This window comes from Eubalaena glacialis, chromosome 1 (assembly GCF_028564815.1).
Source record: "Eubalaena glacialis isolate mEubGla1 chromosome 1, mEubGla1.1.hap2.+ XY, whole genome shotgun sequence".
Taxonomy (NCBI): Eukaryota; Metazoa; Chordata; class Mammalia; order Artiodactyla; family Balaenidae; genus Eubalaena; species Eubalaena glacialis.
In genome coordinates, this window is record NC_083716.1 from 29635048 (window position 1) to 29657761 (window position 22714).

The 22714-nt window shown below is 36.8% G+C and overlaps 1 protein-coding gene across 3 annotated transcripts in view; it reads left to right on the forward strand.

Annotated features, from left to right (window-relative positions):
• Nucleotides 1-22714, forward strand: part of HPSE2 (heparanase 2 (inactive)) — a 632120-nt gene that overhangs the window by 38519 nt on the left and 570887 nt on the right. For 2 of the 3 annotated variants that reach the window (XM_061194590.1, XM_061194599.1), the window contains exon 3: nt 16983-17144. The exons of the other annotated variant lie outside the window; for it this stretch is intronic. In XM_061194590.1, the coding sequence (XP_061050573.1) occupies nt 16983-17144 (162 nt within the window). The remainder of the gene's footprint in view (nt 1-16982; nt 17145-22714) is intronic. 3 annotated transcript variants of the gene reach the window in all.

Sequence of the window (22714 nt, forward strand, 5' to 3'; positions counted from 1 at the left end):
TCTAATACACACAGACACACACAGGAATTAGAATAGGCAAAAAAATTCTGAAAAAGAAAAACAAAGTTGAAAGATTCACATTACCTGATTTCAAGATTTATTATAAAGCTACAGTAATCAAGGGAGTATGGTATTGGTAAAGGAAACACACAGATCAGTGGAACAGAATAGAGAGCTTAGAAATAGATGCACACAAATGTTGTCAACTTATTTTTGACAGAGGTGCAAAGGCAATTCAAGAGAAAGGAAGTCTTTTCAATAAATGGCACTGGAACAGTTGGAAGTTCTGCGAAAGATGAACCTTGATATATATCTTGTACTTTATACAAAAGTTAACTCAAAATTGATCCTATACTTAAATATAAAACACAAAACTTATACAATTTCTAGAAGAAAAAGTAGGAGAAATCTGTGTGGCTTTGGAATTAGTGAAAAGTTTTAAAATAACAATATCAAAAGTATGATCCATAAAAGAAAAAAGTTGATAAATTAGACTTTATCAAAATCAAAAACTTGCTCTGTGAAATACCCTGTAAAGAGAATGAAAAAGTGAAGCCACAGACTGGAAGAAAATATTTTTAAAAATCACACATTTGATAAAAGAGTTACATCCAGAACTTATAAAGAAGTCTTAAAATTAAAAAAATTAGAGACTGAATTAAAAAATGGACAAAAGATATGAACAGATACTTCACCAGAGAAGATATTTGGATGGAAAGTAAGTATATGAAAATATGTTCAACATCATTATCATCGGGGAATGGAAATTAAAACCACAATGAGATACTGCTACAAATCTATTAGAATATCTAACAAACAAACAAAGCTGACAATACCGAGTGCTGTTGAGGATGTGGAACAATAAGAACTCTCATACATTGCTGGTGAGAATGCAAATTAGTATACCCACCCTGGAAAAGAGTTTGGCAATTTCCTATAAAGCTAAACATACACTTATCATATGACCCTCTAGTCTTGCTCTTAGAAATTTACCCAAGTCAATTGAAAACTTATGTTCACAGAAAAAGCCGTATGTGGATGAATGGGTAAACAAAGAGTGGTACATCCATTCGGTGGAATACTGTTCAGCATTAAAGAAGAATGAACTATTGATTCACAGCAACATGGATGAATCCTAAATGCATTTTGCTAAGTGGATGGAGACATATCCCAAAGGCTAAATATTGCATGATTCCATTGATACGACATTCTGAAAAAAACGAAACTATTTTGGTTTTGGGACACAAACCCAAAACCAAAAAACAACAGATCAGTTTGCTAGGGGTGAGAGTGGAGAAAGGGATTGATAATGAAGGGGTGGCATGAGGGAGCTTCTTGGGTAATCAGACTGTTCTGTGTGGTGATGTGCTAATGGATACTTGATTCTATGCAATTGTCAAAACTCATAGAAATTTTATACCACAAAGAGTGAATTTTACTGTCCTCAAATTTAAAATAATCAACCAGGATGTTGGGAAACTAAAGATGGAATGTGGATTTACAAGCGAATCTTAATTCTGTTACAATGAATGACACAACCACACTAAATGCTTAGAGAAGAAAGGATTTTAAATAAGAAGCTTTCCTTTGGATTCTGCAAGGCTAATGAAAAAAGTACTGAACAGAAACACTGTACTGTAGTTGATAAATTTGTTTTTCATAGGAGTATGGAATAGCAATTCTGAAACTGCATTTTTTTTTTTTACTGCTGTTGAACAAGTAAGTAAATATAATTGATGACAAGCAGGTTTCTCACTATTATAGAAAGAAATGACAAGCAAATGGGAATTCTAGAATGAACCCTTTGGTACTGGATTGGATTTGGAGACGTCAGTATGAACTAACGTATTCCGTTTTTTCCTCCTTTTAATGATTATACAGATAGATACAGAAATAAATATAGACACGTGGGCATATATCAGTTAGTATGTACATATACACCTCCTATCTGTGTCTACTGAGAGGACCTAGAAGTAGTGATACCCTGATAGCAGCAAGCACATGTTGTGCCCAGATCTTGATTTTTAAATACTATTCTCAAAAGGAACCAGGGCTCCTTGGAGAAGTGTATGATTCCAGAACTGGAGCAGGGAAAATACAAGGTGATCCTGGAACACTTGCAGTGTTAGAAAGTAAGGAAGTGCTTTAAAAAAAATGATGGGAGGACTTGAAGGGAAAGGGAGAGAGAGAGGAATACAAAGTGAGTGGGGATCAGAGTCTAGAATATTAGGAAAATATATGGTTGACTAAGTCAGGGAAATTAAAGGACAGGCCAGTGGGGGGGATATGAGGGAGGTAATGAATACTTTGGCTTGGGGTTCCAGTCTCAGCACAGAGGCTCTTCTAGCATCTGTGAATCTTTTCAAGGGAATAGTTAGGATCTTCAGAATAGTTAGGATCTTTCTTTTCCTGCTGCTGTTTATAGTGGCTGGATTGAAGCTAGGAGGGGAGGGAGTGTCTCTAGTCTTACCCTTGGTCAGTTTGTGTGAGAACAGCCCCCATTTTTTTTTTTTTTTTTGGTATTTTCTGTAAATCTCAAACTCACGTTCTTTTGCCTTTTTCTTTTTCTTCCAAACTAAAAATTGGTCAACTAAAAAAAGAAGAAGAAAGGCCAGAGCCACAGGCAGAGCACAGGAAATACACTCATCGTCCCCCCCGCCCCCCCGCCCACTTCCCTCCCTCCGGTCTTGGTTTGGAAGCGGCTTCATAGTCTTGTTATGGAAGAGTCCTTATCCTGTCCATTCTGTTTGTGGTCTTCTGTTGCCTATGTCCTGGGCTGGATATGCTTGAGGGACTGGATTGTGACAAAGCTAGGCTGCTGTTCTTCAGGCCTGCACCTTACTCTTCTGGATCTGGCACTGCAATAGCAGCATACAAAATTCTATCAAAGCTGTGATATCTAAACTCATATAATCTACAGAGAAAACTGAACATGGACTATATAACAATAGCTTTGCAGTCCCAAGGTTTTACGGTGACTCATGTTTTGTTTTAATTTTTGAAAAACCCTATGTTTCTGGTTATTTTTATTACTTAAAAATTTCTAATTGTAGTAAAATACACATAATAAAATTTACCATCTTAACCATGTTTAAATGTACAATTAAATGGTGTTAAGTACGTTCACATTGTTGTGCAACCATCACCACCATCCATCTTCAGAACTCTTTACATCTTGTAAAACTGAAACTCTGTACCCATTAAAAAATAACTTCTTGTTCTCCCCTCCTCCCAGTCCCCTGGCAACCACCAATTCTACTTTCTGTCTCTATACATTTGACCACCCTATGTACCTCGTACAAATGGAATCATAGAGTATTTGTCTTTTTGTGACTGGATTATTTCACTTAGCATAATATATTCTAGGTTCATCCATGTTGTAGCATGTATCAGAATTTCCTTCCTTTTAAGCCTGAATAATATTCCATTGTATGTATACCACATTTTGTTTACTTATCTGTCAGCGGACACTTGAGCTACTTTTACCTTTTGGCTATTGTGAATAATGCTGCTGTGAACATGCTAGGGGTGGTTTTGTTGGGTTGTACAGTAGGTTTAAATTTATCTTTTTAAGAAACTGCTAAAGTGTTTTCCAAAGTAGCCATGGCATTTTACATTCTCACCAGCAGCGTATGAAGGATCCGTTTCTCTACATACTTGTTAACACTTGGTATTGTCAGTCTTTTGGATCACAGGGGTAGCACCTTGTTGTGGTTTTAGTTTGCATTTTCCTAATGACTACTGATGTATAACTTTTCATATACTTATTAGAAATTTGTATATCTTCTTTGGTGGAATGTCTATTCAGATATTTTGACCATTTTAAATTGGGTTGTTAATTTTTTTATTAAGTAGTATAATATATTTTATTGTATATATGATTTTCAAATATTTTCTCTCAGCTGTGTCTTTTCATTTTCTTAAAATTTTTTTTAAATTGAAGTATAATTGATTTACAATATTATATTAATTTCAGGTCTACAGATAGTGATTCAGTATTTTTATAGATTATACACCATTTAAAGTTATTATAAAATATTGGCTATATTCCCTGTGCTGTACAATATATTTTTGTAGCTTATTTATTTTATACATGGTAGTTTGTACCTCTTAATCCCCTATCCTTATTTTGCCTCTCCCTCTTTCCCTCTACCCACTGGTAACCACTAGTTTGTTCTCTGTGAGTCTTTTTCTGTTTTGTTATATTCATTCTTTTGTTTCATTTTTTAGATTATTCCATATATAAGTGATATTTGTAGTATTTGTCTTTCTCTGTCTCACTTATTTCACTTAGCATAAAACCCTCCAGGTCCATCCATGTTGTTGCACTATTAATTATTAATACTGAGTGGTATAAACTACTTATGTATTTTGGATATTAACCCCTTATCGGTCATATCACTTACAAATATTTTTTCCATTCAGTACGTTGTGTTTTCGATTTAGCGATGGTTTCCTTTGCTGTGCAAAAGCTTTTAAGTTTAATTAGGCCCCAATTATTTATTTCTGTCTTTTCATTTTCTTAATGATGTCTTAAAGATTAAAATCTTTTACTTTTGGTGAAGTTCAATCCATTATTTTTTTTTCACTGTGAATTGTACCTTTGGTGTTATAACTAAGAAATCTTCACCTAACCTAAGGAAGCAGACTTTCTTGTACATTTTCTAGAAAATCAATAGCTTTAGTTCTTATATTTAGACATATGATCCATTTTGAATTAACTTTTTGTATGTGGTATGAGGTTAAAAAGACTAAGCTCTTTTAAAACTTTATTTTGAAATAATGGTAGACTCATAAAAATTTGTAAAAATAGCACAGTAAGTTAACTAAACTACAGACTTTATTTGTATTTCACCAGTTTTTACACGTATTCATTTCGTGTGTGTGTGTAGTTTTATGAAATTTTATTACATGAATTTCTGTAACCAATATAACAATCAGAATACAGAACAATTTGCACCACATGAAAGCAACAACCTCATGCTACTTGTTTATAGTCTATTCTCTATTACTATAATTTTGTCATTTTGAAAATGTTGTATGAATGGAATTATACAGTATATAACCTTTTGAAATTGCCCTTACTCCCCTGGTTTTGATAATTTGTGTCTTTTTACTTTGTCAGTCTAGCTTAAGGTTTTCCAATTTTGTTTATTTCAGAGAAGCAGTATTTTGTTTCACTGATTTTTTTAAAAAATAAATTTATTTATTTTTTATTTTTGGCTGCGTTGGGTCTTCGTTGCTGCACGCGGGCTTTCTCTAGTTGCGGTGAGCAGGGGCTACTCTTTGTTGCGGTGCACAGGCTTCTCATTGTAGTGGCTTCTCTTGTTGTGGAGCATGGGCTCTAAGCATGCCGGCGTCAGTGGTTGTGGCTCGCGGGCTCTAGAGCGCAGGCTCAGTAGTTGTGGCACATGAGCTTAGTTGCTCCGCAGCATGTGGGATCTTCCCGGACCAGGGCCCCAACCCATGTCTCCTGCATTGGCAGGCTGATTCTTAACCACTGAGCCAGCAGGGAAGTCCTTTGTTTTATTGATTTTTCTCTGTTGTTTCTCTGTTTTCTATTTCATAAATTTCTGTCAGAAAAGAAATCAATAGAAATACTTATTATTTTCTTCTTTCTGCTTGCTTTTGTTTAATTTTTAATTTTTCTAGCTTCTAAGTGGGAACTTACATTATTGACTTGAGATTCTTCTTCCTTTCTAATATAGGTGTGTAAAGCTATAATTTTCTCTCTAAGCATTTAGGCGCTGTTCCATAAATTTTGATATTTTGTGCCTCCACTTTCATTCAGTTCAAAATATTTTCTAATTTCCCTTGTGATTTTTTGACCCATACATTATTTAGAAGTGTGTTGTTTAGTTTCTTAGTATTTGGGGATTTTCTAGAGATTTTCTGTTATGGATTCCTAATTTAATTCCAATGCTGTCAGAGAACATACTTTGTATGACTTCAGTCCTTTTAAATTTATGAGATGACTTTATGGCCTGGCATAGGAATATCCTGATTGTTTCATGTGTGCTTAGAAAGTATGTGTATTCTGCTTTTGTTTGGTGTATTCTATAAATGTCAGTAGGTCAAATTGGTAGATAGTATTTTTCATACCTTTGATACTCTTACTGTTTTTCTGTCTAGTTCCATCAAATACTGAGCGGAGTAGTGAAATCTCCAACTATAATTGTTAAATTCCCCTTGCAATTTAGTCAGATTTTGCTTCATGTATTTTGGAATTCACTTGTTATGTGTATATACATTTATGGTTGTTATACCTTCCTAATATATTGACTCTTTTATCACTATGATCTGTCTCTATGTGTCTCCAGTAATATTACTTGTCTTAAAAATAATTTTGTCTTGCACAGCAAAGGAAAGCATCAACAAAATGAAAGGCAACTTACTGAATGGGACAAAATATTTGCAAATATATCTGATAAGGGGTCAATATCCCAAATATATAAAGAACTCTTATAACTCTATAACAAACAAACAAACAGAAAACCCCCCAAAAATCTGATCAAAAAATGGACAGAAGATCTGAAGAGACATTTTTCCAAAGAAGACATACAGGTGGCCAGCAGGTACATGAAAAAATGTTAACATCACTAATCATTAGGGAAATGCAAATCAAAACCACAATGAGGTATCACCGCATATCTGTTAGAATGGCTATAATAAAAAAGAAACAAGAAATAACACTGTTGGTGAGGGTGTGGAGAAAAGGGAACCTCTGCACTTTGGTGGGAATGTAAATGGGTGCAACCACTGTGGAAAACTGTATGGAGGTTTTATGAGGAAACTCCATCCTCAAGTAGCTCTTTTCCTTATAGGACAGCTTCTGTTGCTACAGTTTTCTTATGTGTAATTGAATAGTATGTCTTTTGGTTATTCCTATAATGTTTGGCTTTCTGGATTTATACAGAATAAGTCTCTTATGTATGAAAGCAGGTCTTCTTTAGTTTTTTCTTTGCCAAGGTCAACACTCTCAGTTTTTTTTCAGCTATTTGAAAAATAAAATTATTTCCTCTCTTGGTGCTTTTCTTTGGATGCACTCCAAACGATTAGTATACTGCTGAGACTATTACAGCTGGAAGTGAATAATACCACAAGTAGCATACTAATAACAATAATAATACCTACCCTTTATAGAGCTCTTATTATGTTGCATGCATAGTGCTAAGTCTTCTACATCTCTACAATAACAGTAGATGAAGAAATTGAGGCTTACAGAGGTGCTTTTGTCTGTCACTTTTGCAACTAACAAGTGACCTTTATGCCAGAATTTGAGCCTAGGTTTGTTTAACTCCAACTCTTCACTATGCTGCCCTTGGCTGGCATAGAATGCAGTGTGGCCATGTTACCTCCTATATTCTGGATATTCTAGTTCTATTAATTTAGTCTGATTGCACTAATCCTGATTACAGTAATATCGTATTTGGTAGCATATCACTGACTTGTATTAAGCTTATATTCAACTAAAACCTACAGATCTTAATAAGATCTTAAATATTCAAACTTCTGTCTGATTTGGTCTTCCCATCTATGTAATTAACTTTCAGTATAAATGCAGTACTTTGTGTTCATGTCTTCACCCTACATTTTGGAGATTTCACTCTTAGTTTCTAGGGTCCCAAGATAATTTTGAATTTTGAGTCTACTGTCTATGATATTAGCTCTTTTTCTGGACCTGTGGCCTTGTACATCGTTGATAAGTGTCCTTGCTTTGTGCTTATCTAGTCTTTAATACAATTTCAAACAGATTAGGGTTGAATAAAGAGTCTATAGGGAGTTTGACCAAGATGGTGGAAGACCCTGAGCTCACCTCCTCTCATGGACACACCAAAATCACAACTATTTACAGAGCAACTATTGATGAGAAAGACCAGAATCTAACTGAAAAGATCTTCTGCAACTAAAGATATAAAGAAAGAACCACAATAAGATGGGCAGGAGGGGTGGAGTTGTGGTATGGTCAAGACCCATACCCCTGGGTGAGTGACCTATAAAGGAGAGGATAAATAAAATAGCAGAGGTTCTTCTGAAGGAGCCATGGGTCTGAGCCCTTGCCTGAGGGTCCTGTACTGGGAAGATGAACCCCCAGAATGTTTGGCTTTGAAGGCCCGCAGGGCTTACTTTCAGGAGAACGAGAGGGCTGTGGGAGATAGAAACCCCACTCTTAAAGGGCACACACAATATCCCACACCTTCCAGGACCTAGGGCAGAAACAGTAATTTGAAAGGAGCCTGGGTCAGACCCGCCTCCTCATCTTGGAGAGCCTCTTGGAGAGGCAGGAGGCAACTGGAGCTCACCCTGGGGACATAGGCACTGGCAGAAGCCATTTTGGGGAGCTCGTTATACCATGTGGACACTGGTGCTGGCAAATGCCAATTTGGAATTCTCCCTCTAGCTTATTAGCACTGGGACCTGGCCCCACTCCCAGCCTATTGGTACCAGTACTGGAATGCCTCAGGCCAAGCAACTAGCTGGGCAGGGACACAGCCCCACCCACCAGCAGGCAGGCTGCCTTAAGATCCCCTAAGCCCACAGCCACCCTGGGACAAGGCCATGTCCACCAGAGGGCTGAGAACTGGGCCTGACACACCCCTGTTGCAGGCACTAACCTTGGGACACCCAGGGCCCTGCAGCCAGAGACCCCGGGACCAAGCTCTGTCCGTCAGTGGGCCAACAGCAGCCCCAGGGCCACTGCAGCCCTGCAGCCTGCGTGGCAAGACCCAGCCCACCCACCAGCAGGCTGGAATAAGCTTTGGGACACCCTGGACCCTGCAACAAGCCCCACCCACCAATGGGCCAATACCAACTCCAGGACCTCCAGGGCCCTGCTTCCAGATATCTTGGACATGGCTCCATCTACCAGTGAGCCAACATTAGCCCCAAAACTCCCAGGGCCTTGGCCCCACCCATCAGTGGGCTGACACCAGCTATAGGACACCTGGGCCCTTCAGCCAGCGACCCCAGAACTCAGCTCTGCCTGTCAGTCGGCTGGCTTTAGCCCCAGGACCCAGCTTCACCCACTGATGGGTGAGCACCAGCTCCAGGATCCCCTGGGCCCCAACTCCACCCATCAGCAGGTGGACACCAGTCCCAGGACCACCATAGCCTTGCAGCCTGCTGTACTAGGACCCAGCCTACCCACCAGGCAGCCAACCCCAGCTCTGAGACACCTGAGGCCCCTCAGCCAGCTGTCCTGGGATCTGGCCCCACTCACAAGCAGGCCACAAGCTTTGGGACACCCTGGACTTAGCCAGATGCATCAGGAGCTGGCTGCCTGCCAGTGGGCCAGCACCAATGCCAGGGCCCTGCAGCCAGAGATCCTAGGAGTCGGCTCTGCCCATCAGTAAGCCAGCAGTCACCTCTGGACCTCCTGGGCCCTGACCCCATCAACCAGCAGGCTGATACCAGCCCTGGGATCCTCTGGGCCCCAGCCCCACCAACTAGCAGGCCAACAGCAGCTCTGAGATACCTTAGACTCCTCAGCCAGCCACTTCATTATCCAGCTCCACTCATCAGCAGGCCAACACCAGCTTTGGGACACCCTAGAACCTGCAGCCAGTTGTGTCAGGAACCAGCCCCACCCACTGGCAGGACACACTAGATCCAGGAACCCAGGTCTCACACCTATCAGCTCCAGAACCTGGCTCTGCCCACCAGTGAACCAGCACTAACCCCAGGACCCCCCAGGGTTCCACAGACAGCCACCTTGTGACCCAGCTCCTCAACCAGCAGCTAGCAACCTCCACGTAAGGCAGGGCCTGGCAACCAACTGAACTGTGGATAGCCATGCCTACAGGACTGCCCACAGCAGTCAGCCCTCCACAACAGAAGGACCCTTGCGGCCCACATAGGAGGCATGCCTAGAGCATACGGTTCTGGTGACCAGAGGGGAGTATGCTGCTGGGATGCATAGGCTGTCTCCTACAAAAGGCCACTTCTCCAAGGCTGGGAAATGTAACCAACCTACCAGATATATAGAAATAAAAACAGCAAATTAGGCAAGATGAGGCAACAGGAACAAGTTCCAAATGAAAGAACAAAATAAGACTTCAGAAGAAGAAATAAGTAAAGTGGAGATAGGCAATCTACCCAATAAAGAGTTCAAGGTAATGATTATAAAGATGGTCAAAGAACTCGGGAGAAGAATGGCTCAATAGTATGAGAAGTTTGAAGTTTTAAACAAAGAGTTAGAAAATATAAAGATGAACCAAACAGAGATGAAGAATACGATAACTGAGGTAAAAAATACACTAGAAGGGATCAATAGTAGTTTAAATGATACAGAGGAACAGATTAGTGAGTTGGAAGACAGGGTAGTGGAAATTATTGAAGCTGAACAGAAAAGAAAAAAAAGAAAGAAATGAAGACAGTGTAAGAGACCTCTGAGACAACGTCAAGTGTATTAACGTTCGCATTGTAGGGTCTCAGAAGGAGAAGAGAGAGAGAAAAGGGCAGAGAACACATTTGAAAACTTAACAGCTGAAAACTTCCCTAACCTGGGAATGCAAACAGACATCCAGGTCCAGGAAGCACAGAGAGACCCAAACAGGATCAACCCAAAAGGACAACACCAAGTCACATTGTAATTAGAATGGCAAAAATTAAAGATAAATAAAGACTATTAAAAGCAGAAAGGGAAAAGCAACAAGTTACATACAAGGGAACTCCCATAAGGCTGTCAGCTGAATTTTCAGCAGAAACTCTGTAGGCCAGAAGGGCATGGCATGATATATTTAAAATTATGAAAGGGAAAAACCTGCAACCAAGAATACTCTATCTGTCAAGGGTTTCATTCAGATTTGGAGAGATCAAAAGTTTTACAGACAAGCAGAAGCTAAAAGGGTTCAGCACCACAAAATCAACTTTACAAAACTGTTAAAAGGACTTTTTAAGTGAAAAATAAAAGGTTATAACTAGAAACATGAAAATTATGAAAAGAAAAAGTTCACTGGTAAAGGCAAATATATAGTAAGTGTAGTAAGTCAACGACATACAAAGCAAGTGGGAAGATTAAAAGACAAAAATAGTAAAATCATCTATATCCACTATAAGTAGTTAAGGGAAAAACACAAACATGTGGAAGGTAAACAGTATGCTACTAGACAAGCAATGTATCACTGAAGAAATCAAAGAAGAAATAAAAAAAATACCTGGAGACAAGTGAAAATGAAAACACAATGATTCAAAATTAATGGGATATAGCAAAAGCAGTTCTAAGAGGGAAGTTTATAGTGATTCAAGCTTTACCTCAGGAAAGAAGAAAAATCTCAAAGAAACAAACTAACCTTACACCTAAAGGAACGAGAAAAAGAAGAACAAACAAAACCCAAATTTAGTTGAAGGAGAGAAATCATAAAGATCAGAGCAGAAATAAATGAAATAGAGACCAACAAAAAATAGAGAAGCTCAATGGAACTAAGAGCTGGTTCTTTGAAAAGCTAAACAAAATTGATGAACTTTCAGCTAGACTCACCAAGAAAAAAAGAGAGAGGGCCCAAATCAGTAAAACCAGAAATGAAAAAGAAGTTTACAACTGACACCACAGAAATAGAGAGGATCATAAGAGATTGCTATGAACAATTATACACCGATAAAATGGGCAACCTAGAAGAAATGGACAAATTTCTAGAAATGTACAATCTCCCAACTGAATCAGGAAGAAATAGAAAATACGAAACAGACCAATTACCAGTAATGAAATTGAATTGTAACAAAAAATTCAAGACCAGATGGCTTCATAGGTGTATTCTACCAAACATTTAAACAAGAGTTAAAACCCATCCTTCTGAAACTATTCCAAAAAATTGCAGAGAGAGGAACACTTCCAAACTTATTCTATGAGGCCAGCATCACCCTGATACCAAAACTGGACAAAGATACCACAAAAAAAGAAAATTACAATAGTTAACTGTATGAACATAGATGCAAAAGTCCTCAACAAAATATTAGCTAACTGAATCCAACATTATATTAAAGGATCATACACCATAATCAAGTGGGATTTATCCCAGGGATGCAAGGATTTTTCAGTACTTGCAAATCAAGCAATGTGATACATTACATTAACAAATTGAAGAATAAAAGCCATATGGTCATCTCAATAGATGCACAAAATGCTTTGATAAAGTTCAACATCCATTTATGATAAAAAATCTCTAGAAAGTGAGCATAGAGGGAGTATACCTCAACACAGTAAAGGCCATTTATGACAAACTCATAGCTAACATCATGTTCAATGGTGAAAAGCTGAACACATTTCCTCTAAGATGAGGAACAAGGCAGGATGTTTACTCTCACCACTTTTTTAAAAAAATTCATGTTTATTGAGGTATAATTACATATAAGGAAATTCACCCATTTTATGTGTACAATTCAATGAGTTCTGACAGACCTATATGGTCATGTAACTACCACCACATAAAAATATGGCACATTCCATCACCTCCCGCAAACTTCCCTCATATCCCTTTGTGTTCAATAATCTCCGTTTCTCTTGCAATCACTGATCTGATTCCTGCACAATAGGTTTGCCTTTTCCAGAATGTCACTGTGATGGTTAATTCTATATATTGACTTGTGTGGGCCAGAAGCGTGCCTAGATACTCTCACCACTTCTATTCAACATAGTTTTGGAAGTCCTAGCCACAGCAGTCAGAGAAGGAAGAGAAATAAAAGGAATCCAAATTGGAAAAGAAGTAAAACTGTCACTGTTTGCAGATGACATGATACTGTACATAGAAAATCCTAAAGACACCACCAGAAAACTACTAGAGCTCATCAATGAATTTGTTAAAGTTGCAGGATACAAAATTAATATACAGATATCTTTGCATTTCTATATAACAACGAACTATCAGAAACAGAAACTAAGGAAGCAATCGCATTTACAATCACATCAAAAAGAATAAAATACCTAGGAAGAAACCTACCTAAGACCTGTACTCAGAAAACTATAAGACACTGGTGTAAGAAATTGAAGATAACACAAACAGATGAAAAGATATTACGTGTTCATGGATTGGAAGAATCATTATTGTTAAAATGACCATACTACCCCAGGCAATCTATATATTCAATGCAATCCCTATCAAAATATCAATGGCATTTTTTTCACAGAACTAGAACACAATTTTAAAATTTGTGTGGAAACACAAAAGACCCTGAACAGCCAAAGCAATGTTGAGAAAGATGAACAGATGCAGAGGTATTATGCCCTGACTTCAGACTGTACTACAAAGCTACAGTAATCAAAACAGAATGGTACCTACACAAAAACAGACACACAGATCAATGGAACAGAATAGAGAGCCCAGAAATAAACCCACACATTTATGGTCAATTAATCTATGACAGAAAAAGCAAGAATATACAATGGGGAGAAGCACTCTCTTCAATAAGTGGTGCTGGGAAAACTGGACAGCTACATGCAAAAGAATCAAACTTTCTCACACCATATACAAAAATAAATTCAAAATGGATTAAAGACCTAAATGTAAGATTGAAAACCATAAAACCCCTAGAAGAAAACATAGGCAGAACACTCTTTGATATTAATCATGGCAATATTTTTTGGATCTATCTCCTAAGATAAAGGGAAACAAAAGCAAAACTAAACAAATGGACTTAGAAAGCTTTTGCACAGCAGAGGAAACCATTGCGAAAATGAAAAGACAATCTACTGAATGGGAAAAAAATATTTATAAATCATATGACCGACGGGGTCAGTCACATGTGAGATTATATATATGTGTGTGTGTGTGTGTGTGTGTGTGTATATCACATCACATCTTTATCCATTCATCTGTTGATAGAACAGTGGAATATTACTCAGCCATAAAAAGATGAAATCTTGCCATTTGCAACAACATGGATGGACCTGGAGGGTATTATGCTTAGTGAAATAAGTCAGAGAAAGGCAAATACTATATGTTATCACTTATATGTAGAATAATCTAATAAACAAAAGAATGAATATAACAAAACAAAAAGACACAGATATAGAGAACAAATTAGTGGTTACCAGTAGGTAGAGGGAAGGCGGGGAGGGGCAAAATAGGGATAGGGGATTAAGAGTTACAAACTACCATATATAAAATAAATAAGCCGCAAGGATATATTGTACAGCACAGGGAATATAGCCAATATTTTATAATAACTTTAAATGGAGTATAATCTATAAAAATATTGAATCATGATTTTGTAGACCTGAAATTAATATAATATTGTAAATCAACTATACCTCAATAAAAAAAGATTCTATATTGCAAATCTATGTTTTCCCCAAACATTGTTGAAATGTACTTTTTAAGTCTAGGACGTTTGTTAGGCCATGCCCATTGTTTTCTTTTCTTACTATTCTTAATATTAGGTAATTTGTTCACTTTATTTCAAGGTTCTGGCTTAAATGACGTTGAGGATATCAGTTGTAATTATGCTTCTTCTACCTTCTGCGCAATACATTTGTTAGATAGGAAATAGAGAGTTTAGTAGATATTCTACCCTTTGAATTAGACTTCTATTAGAAGATATCAGGATAATTGAAACCTCTTTTTCCTCTTTGTAGTATATTTTGGTACGAGTTTTGAAATGTTTTTTGGGAAAGTATCATCCATATTTCTTTTCTGGATAGATCAGCTGTGGCATGCTACTGTATAGTATAAAAAGGTTTTCTATTTCCTCAGTTTTACTGTTTACCATACTTTACTATTAAGTTCTTGAGTTTCTGTATAGGAGTAACCTCTTGTAAGATCAGTGGATTTGGCTTTGAAAATTTCTGGATTTGGGGACTGACCATGATATGTGAACTTGAGCAAGTCACTTATGCTTTGTGGACCTCAGTTTTTCCATATATAAATTAGGGATAATAATATTACTCATTATCATTTAGGATTACAAAACAGATTAGGATTTCAAAAATAGATGACTATTAATGGTTCATACAAATAGTGCCTTTATGTTACATAACAAGAAACAAAAGATAAGCAGTCTAGCACAAGTATGGTAGCTCAATAATGACGTTAGGGGACTTAAGCTCTTCCCATCTTCCTGTTCACCACCCTTAGTGCGTAAGACCTTTCCCCTCTTGCTTCTTGATTCATTGCCACAAAATGGCTACTATAACTTTGTTTGTGTTTTAGGCATAAAGAATAGGAAGGACTAAAGGGCTGAAGGAAAAAAAACTGGTCTTAGTGAAGTTCTGTCTTTTAATTTGGCCAGGGAAGTCCTACTAGGGATGTGTGCCTGCAGCTCATTGGCCGGAAGCATGTTACATGGCCACTCTTTGCTTCAAGGAAAGCTGGAGAATTGTATATTTTAGCTCTTCAGTCTATGTAGTAGAGGAAGGCAAAGGAGAAGGGATTGTGTTTAGGATTTGGCTCAGCTAGTCAACAATGTCTGCTTTCATCGATGGTTGGAAGGATTCAATGATACACTATATTTAAAAAATTTTACAGAGTGTAATTTAAATAGATGTATACTGTATTCATTATTCCTCTTACCTTCTATTGATGATCTTATAAACTAGAGTGTATTCTTAAATTTATTCTAATTTTGTATTCAAGGCTCAGAAAATCTATGAGATTATTACTTACTTGATTGTTAAATGAGTGCACCTTATTGCCTACATCCTAGAAATTAGTATAAATATGTTTAGGCATAAATATTGCATTATTTCCAACCAGCTCCTCTATTTTTAATCTAAGAATGAGTGAGGACCATTCTTACATCTGGCTAATCTTTGTCAACCACACATCCTAATGCTCAGAAGGTAGAAGTTGTCATGGGTTTGTTTTTATATCTGATCTTCCCTTTTAGGGCTCTTTTGATGTGTTTGAAAATCTTTTGCACAGAATGATGATCAACCCTTCATGTCACATGCCCTATTTTCTCTTAGGTGTCATTGATATTGCTTAAAGAGCCAAATCTTTCCTATTGGTACCATTGACATGGGCGTTAGTTTTTCTTTTCCAAAGCCATTGGTGTCAATAGTGGCAGAGCAGTTTTTTTATTTTTAGCACTTTTTTTCCCTAAAATCCTTCAGTTTGTTATGTAAAACTTGAAAGTTTCTAGAGTTGTCATTCCGATTGCTGCTGATAATATCATTTGTCCCTATGATAATCAGCTGAGTTATCTTTTAATTTGTAAAAATAAACAAGTTACTTCAGGACATAAAAGGTCCCTGCTTTTTGGGCAGCATTCTAGATGAATGTTTGTTTTTGAGAAGGGCTGTTTTCTGGAGAATTCATATGCTTTTAGTGAAAATCATATTGAAGTGTGAAAGGCAGCCTATCACTAATAGGAAAATAATTGGGAAAGAGGCAGTTCTCCAAAGTGACTCTAGCCCTACTCTTGCTTTCTTCAGTGACCAACAAAATACTTTTATATACTTTATATATTTAAAGGGCAATTAATGAGTCTGAGTATACTCAGAGGTACATGAAAAATAGCAGTAGAAGTCCTAAGCAGCTATACCACAGAATGGCAGCTTTCATTTGAGCTGAATGGGCTGGCTGGGGGATAAATTTGAAAACAGGCCAAGTATCCTGAATACACATGCTGGTGCTATCACCCAGTCCTACAGCCTGAAGTAGAGGGAATGACCTTCATAGTCACTAGTATTCAGGCAAAGTCGTATTATTTTTCCCCATGGTAAAAGATGTTAAGAAAAGGGACCAGGAGGCACATAAGTCCTGGATGTGAGCTGAGAAGGGGAATGGAGGAGTGAGAATCTTAAATGAGGTCAGAGAAAGCTAAGAAACAGAAATCTCCAGAGAATTTGGAAATGACCAGAGAAACTTGTAGGATGCATCATGAAGTAGGAGACCCTTCAGGTTTATTATTTCTGAATCTCTTCACTTTGATGAAAATGCTGGTAGTTTATAAATTCTGTCATATTGGGTGCAACAGGACTTTGATGTGTATATGGCTTTTGTTTTGTTTTGTTTTTTGCTGCCTGTCTTCTTTCTTTCTTTTTTTAGACATTGTTCGAAGTGATGTTGCCTTGGATAAACAGAAAGGCTGCAAGATTGCCCAGCACCCTGATGTTATGCTGGAGCTCCAACGGGAGAAAGCAGCTCAGATGCATCTGGTTCTTCTAAAGGAACAATTCTCCAATACTTACAGTAATCTCGTACTAACAGGTAAGGTTATTGGCATCGGCTGGAATCTTAGAGCACTGTAGATTGATGGTCTCCATCAGTTAGCAACTTGATGCTTGGGAGACACTAAAGTGGGATTCAGATGAGCTGCATCTGTCTGTCTTTTCCCACTTATCCCTTTTAAAATTGTGATGACTCTTATATTCATATAAAAATATTTATTACATTTTGCAGATGTATTTTGGCTTGAGGTTATGGGCGGTTCAGCATGTGTGTTCTCAAAAGAGAGAACCAATGAAAACCTAATGAAGCCTTGTAAAAATATGACTTTTTAGATGTGTGCCAATAGATTTGAGAAAATTACTAAATTTGGTGTCTAAGAAGCAGCTATTTTCCTCTTTCTGTGTATGCCCTTTCTGTGAACCCAGTGAATATAAAGATGAAATGTAAAAGAGATAATGATCCACAGGCAGAGCTGAGAATGTTCTATTCTTGGTGGAGTTTGAAAATATCTAGGGAATTTGATTTTCTTTTTAAGAACAAAGAGGCTATGAGACTGAGCCATACTCCTTTACATCCTTGGTTCTAGGAGGGAAGTGAATATATGTGAGAGCTCAAAGGAGAAACAACTTTTTGCAGGGCTGCTGCAGACTTTGCTGGTAAAGAGCATGTGAGTTGCATGCCTTTGTCAAGCTTTGGAAAAAAATTCTAATAGCACACTCTAATGTGAGAATCATGTAGGACTTGGATGAACTAAGAAGAGCAGTCTGAGTTACCTCCATTTTCTTAAGGGAATGCAAGGCAGATCTGCATTATATTGATTCAAATAAATTTTAATAAACCAAAGTGTGTGTTTTCCCTTGTGTATGAATATTAAAAAAATAAAAAGATGGAATGCCTGACAGGCTGTGAACATCTCACACTTATTTTTGTAAACTCCAAGTTAGGAAAATTTAAAAATTTTTTACAGGCTTCCTGGCATTTCACCAGGTTGCTTCCAGCAACCAGGTTGTTTTGCTTTTGAAAAAGCACAAGTCTCTTCTGACTCTATATCTGTACCTGGTAGAAAACTCAGCAGCATGAGATGAAAGCCAGATTTAAATGTGGCTTTGGAGAGCAGAGAAGAGGATTATAGATTTCATAAGTATAGGCCCTATTTTTTGTTCTTTGATAGGTCATTAAGGAAGGAAAACTTAAAAGTGATTTATGGCTAATAAATCCTAAATTGGTTAGTGAAACTGTGTTTAAGTTTAGATGTTTGGGAAGAACATATTTTTCTCCAAATTTCTTCAGTCTACCTCAAATGTACAAATAGTACATGTATATAGTATTTTCCAATTCAGTTATTGGAAATGCAGTATTTTAAGTTATCCTTATTCTAATATTTTTAGGCATACATTAGAGATGTCAGACCCTGTGTTCTTTAATGTGGCATAGAAAGAGCTTAGGGTAATTCTGATCCTAAACTGTGCATCCAGAGTGTGGCTTGAAGGCATATTATCTTTGAAAACACAAGTGCTCTATTGAGTTCAATGGAATTTTTTCTATTTCTCAGTAACATAATCCCTTTGGATGTTTATTCTCAGTTCAAACTGTTGGAATCAACATTGTCAACTTTTACCCTGACAACTTGCTTACTTTCTACTAAACAAACTTACCCTAGAGAAGAGCCTCTTTCCTGCTCTCACTTCTCCCAAGCTGCTTCAAAGAGCCCTCAGGCATTTTCCACATTTTTCACCCAAATGCCTGTTGCAGAGGTGGTACCTTGCTGCAGACAGAGCATTTGGTGTGCCCTGGGTTGTTTACGTGAAAGTTCAAAAGGTTTTGGTGCCAGGTGTTGAGAAGGGATGGAGTCATTTCATTTTAGCACCAATGGTAAAACTATTTTAATATCCTTTAACTAAGTCTTTGATTTTACACAGTGTAGTTTTCTAATTGTTATGAAGTTTAATCCTTGATTTCTTGTATAAATTTTGAGAACATGGTCTCCAGACAGCTAAACATAATATTTAAACATAACTAAACTAACTTCTGTAAATATTTCCCTTTTCGGTGATGAATGTATATTGGTAAGGAGGGTGAGGTTGAAGGGGCAGAGACCTCTCAAATGAAGTGACTTTCTTTACCAACATGTTCAGAACACCTACCCTAGGATTTCTGCTTGGTGATGTTTTACTTATTTTGTATAACTCTGGCATAATGTTTGAAATGTCTGCCATGAAAGTATGTGGGAACAGGATGAGGAAACTGGGCCTCCAAAATCTCAGAAAGAGATCACTTTTTAATGTCTCTGCTCTCCCCTCAACCCCTCTCCCCAATTATTTACAGAATTTCATGTATATGTGTAGAAGTGTATCATGATTGTTTCCTGTTAGTGGTATAGTCTTTATTTTTAAATTGGACAACTAAGTTAACAGTAGAGGAAAAAAATTAATAAAGTGATTGAAATGTCAGTATAGTAAGAAATTAATAAAGTGATGGAAATGGCAGCTGCTTAAAAGCTTATTAAAAATGATGGCTCTTGCCCTTCACCTCACAAGCAAGCCCTCATTCTTTCTTAGGTGTTCCATCTTTAGCTGATCTGACTGTCAGCATTGAGGTGAGAGGTATGCCTTCGTATTCTGCATTCTAGCTTGTGATCTCTCTTAAACAGCCATCCTTCAGATGAGGGCAAATGATATTCTAGCTTTGAGGATCTTCTGAACATTTAATAAAAGGAAAACAACTCTACAGTTCTAGTGACAACCCAGTTAATGGAAACAAGTGGTCCTCATTATATAATATTTTTTAAAAAATGGATTGTATTTTTGCATGATATTAAACATGTCTTAATATCTTTATGTGAATGATTTACATGGTATTGGAAATAATGTTAGCCTCACCTAATCTAGAAGGTTTTTGAAGTAAACTCTAAGGTTATGTGAAGGTGATGGAGGAATTCCAGGAGAACATCAGTGATAGAACTGTTTTAAATATGCTGCAGTTTTTCACACTGACTCACCAACACATGCATGTAATCTTGTCCTGTAGCTTCTTGAATCTGAGAGTGTTAAATGTCACTGTGCATGTTACTCAAGGGATGATAAATGAAAGGGAGAGTTTGGTTGGTGACTTTAAGAAAGAACAGTGATCATGTCTTCTGTATCTTTGTGCTCTCATGATTCTTAATGTGATAATGCTCTATAAGTTTGTTGAAAATGTTCTGCTGTGTACACATTGTAAGTTCACTCAAAGACTACTTTTTAAGGGTTAATTTGGACATCTATTAAATAATTGTTTATAGGTATGAATTTAGTTATTTGTCTCCCCTCCCCTGGCGAACACCCCTCTTTTGAGGTATAAATTGAACTTTTGTGGCGGATGCCTGTACTAAATCAAATGAAAAACAGAAAATAAAAAGTTAAAAGCCAGCCTTAAGGGGCAATACACTTTCTAGGATTTTCTTTAGAACATAAACTCCCAGAAGGCAAGGAATATTATATTTGTGCTGCATTCTTCATAGTAAGTAGAACATAGTGTATGATCCTGTAATGAAGTCAACTTTTAAAAAATTTGTGTTGTGAAGTCATCTAGTCAACTCTTGTTTCCAGGTAGCCTGAACCGTATAGCTATTATAAATGGATGGCATTACTCAAGATGCTTTCCAAAATTCCTTTATGAGGAATTTATGTTATGTTATTGTTATTGTCTGCTACTTATGGTTTTGTACCTCTTCTTTCAGTCATTAGATTCCAAAATATACTGAGATTCCTGTGGTTAGCTTTATTTTATTGTATTACTGTGGTAAATGAATTGAGCAAAAGAGGCTCATACTTCCCTGTTGTGGCCAATCTTTCTAACTTCAGTCGAGCAAAGGGCTCAAATAAGTGTTCTTTCAGTTCTCAAAGGACTATATCCAGGTCTGTTTAATTATTTGCATTATATTCCATAGTATTGAATGTAACATACTTTATTTTACCATTTCCCTATTAATGTATATTAATTTCTATACATATTTACACATTTATTTCTGTAGAATAGATTTCTGAAAGTGGATGTCTGGGTCAAAAGATACATATTTTTAAATTTTATGAATTCAGGTTTATTGAGGTGTAATTTACATTATAGTATAAATAAATTCGGACAGGTTAATATATTATAGAGTCATATAACTGTCATCACCATCAAGATATAGAACATTTCCGTCACCCTAAAAATTCTTTTGTCTCCCTTGGCAGTCACTCTCCTTTCTCAACCTCCAGTCCTTAGCTGTGTCTGATCTGATATTTGTCCCTAAATGTCATATCAATGGAAAAATAAATTAGTTGTGTGTGTTTGATTGTTTTCACTTAGCATGATTTTTGTTGCTGAGTAATATTTCATGTTAAGTATATCCTACAATTTATTTATCCATGCATCTGTTGATGGACATTTGGTTTATTTCTAGCTTTTGGTGATTATGAATAAAGCCATTGTAGACATTTACTCTCAGATCTTTGTGTTGACGTATGTTTTCATTTCTCTTAGGTAGGTACCTAGGAGTTGGATTGCTTGATTTTATGGTGCCTGTTTATAAGAAACTGTCAGACTGTTTTCCAAAGTGGCTGTACTATCTGGCATTCCACCAACAGTGTGTATGAGTTCTAGATACTCCATATCCTTGCCAATAATTAGCATTGTCTGTCTTTTAAATTTTAGCTATTCTAGTGAGTATGTAGTAGTAGTATCTTTTGGTTTTAATTTCCAATTTACTTTATGACTAATGATATTGAGTATCTCTTCTTTGCTTATTTGCTATCTATATATCTTCTTTGGTGAAGTGTCTGTTCAAACCTTTTGCCCATTTAAAAAAAATAATGACTTTTGTTTTCTTACTATTGAGTTTTGAGAGTTCTGTATATATTTTGGGCTACAAGTCCTTTATCTGACATGCAATTTGCAAATACTTTTTTCCTCTGTGACTTGTCCTTTTATTTTTTAACAGCTTTTTTCAAAGAGTAGAAACTTTTAAATTTGATGAAGTCCAGTTTTGCTTTTATGGTTTGCATTTAAAATTTTAATGCATTCTGCCAGATAATTTTCAGAAAAGATTGTAGCAATTCCCATTCCCACTAGCCGTGTATGAGAGCAGTTATTTCCTAGCATTCTCATTAGCGCTGGGTATTAGTGCTCTTTTCAATCTTTTCCACTTTAACAGGTGAAAAATATTATCTCATTGTTGCAATTTTCTGGCCATAGCCAGGGCGAGTATATTTTCACATATTTATTGGTGATTTATATTTTCTGTTTTGTGAATTACCTATTCATATCTTTGCCTTTTAAAAAATTGGGTGTTAATCTGTTTCTTATCAGTTTATAAGTACTCTCTGTGAGTTAGGAATGTTAATCCTTTGTCCTATGTATTGCAAACCATTTTCTTCCCTGAATGTCATTTATTTTTCAACCCTTTTTAGTTTAGAGCTTTAATCTTTTACTATGACTGGAATTTATGTTTATATATAGTGTGATGTAAGCATGTAACATTGTTTTCTTCCAAGTAGCTAGCCAGCTTTGCATACACTGTTTTTTTTAAAATAAAACATTCTTTTGCCCCTGAGTTGGAACATCATATATGTTATATATTATACTCCCAC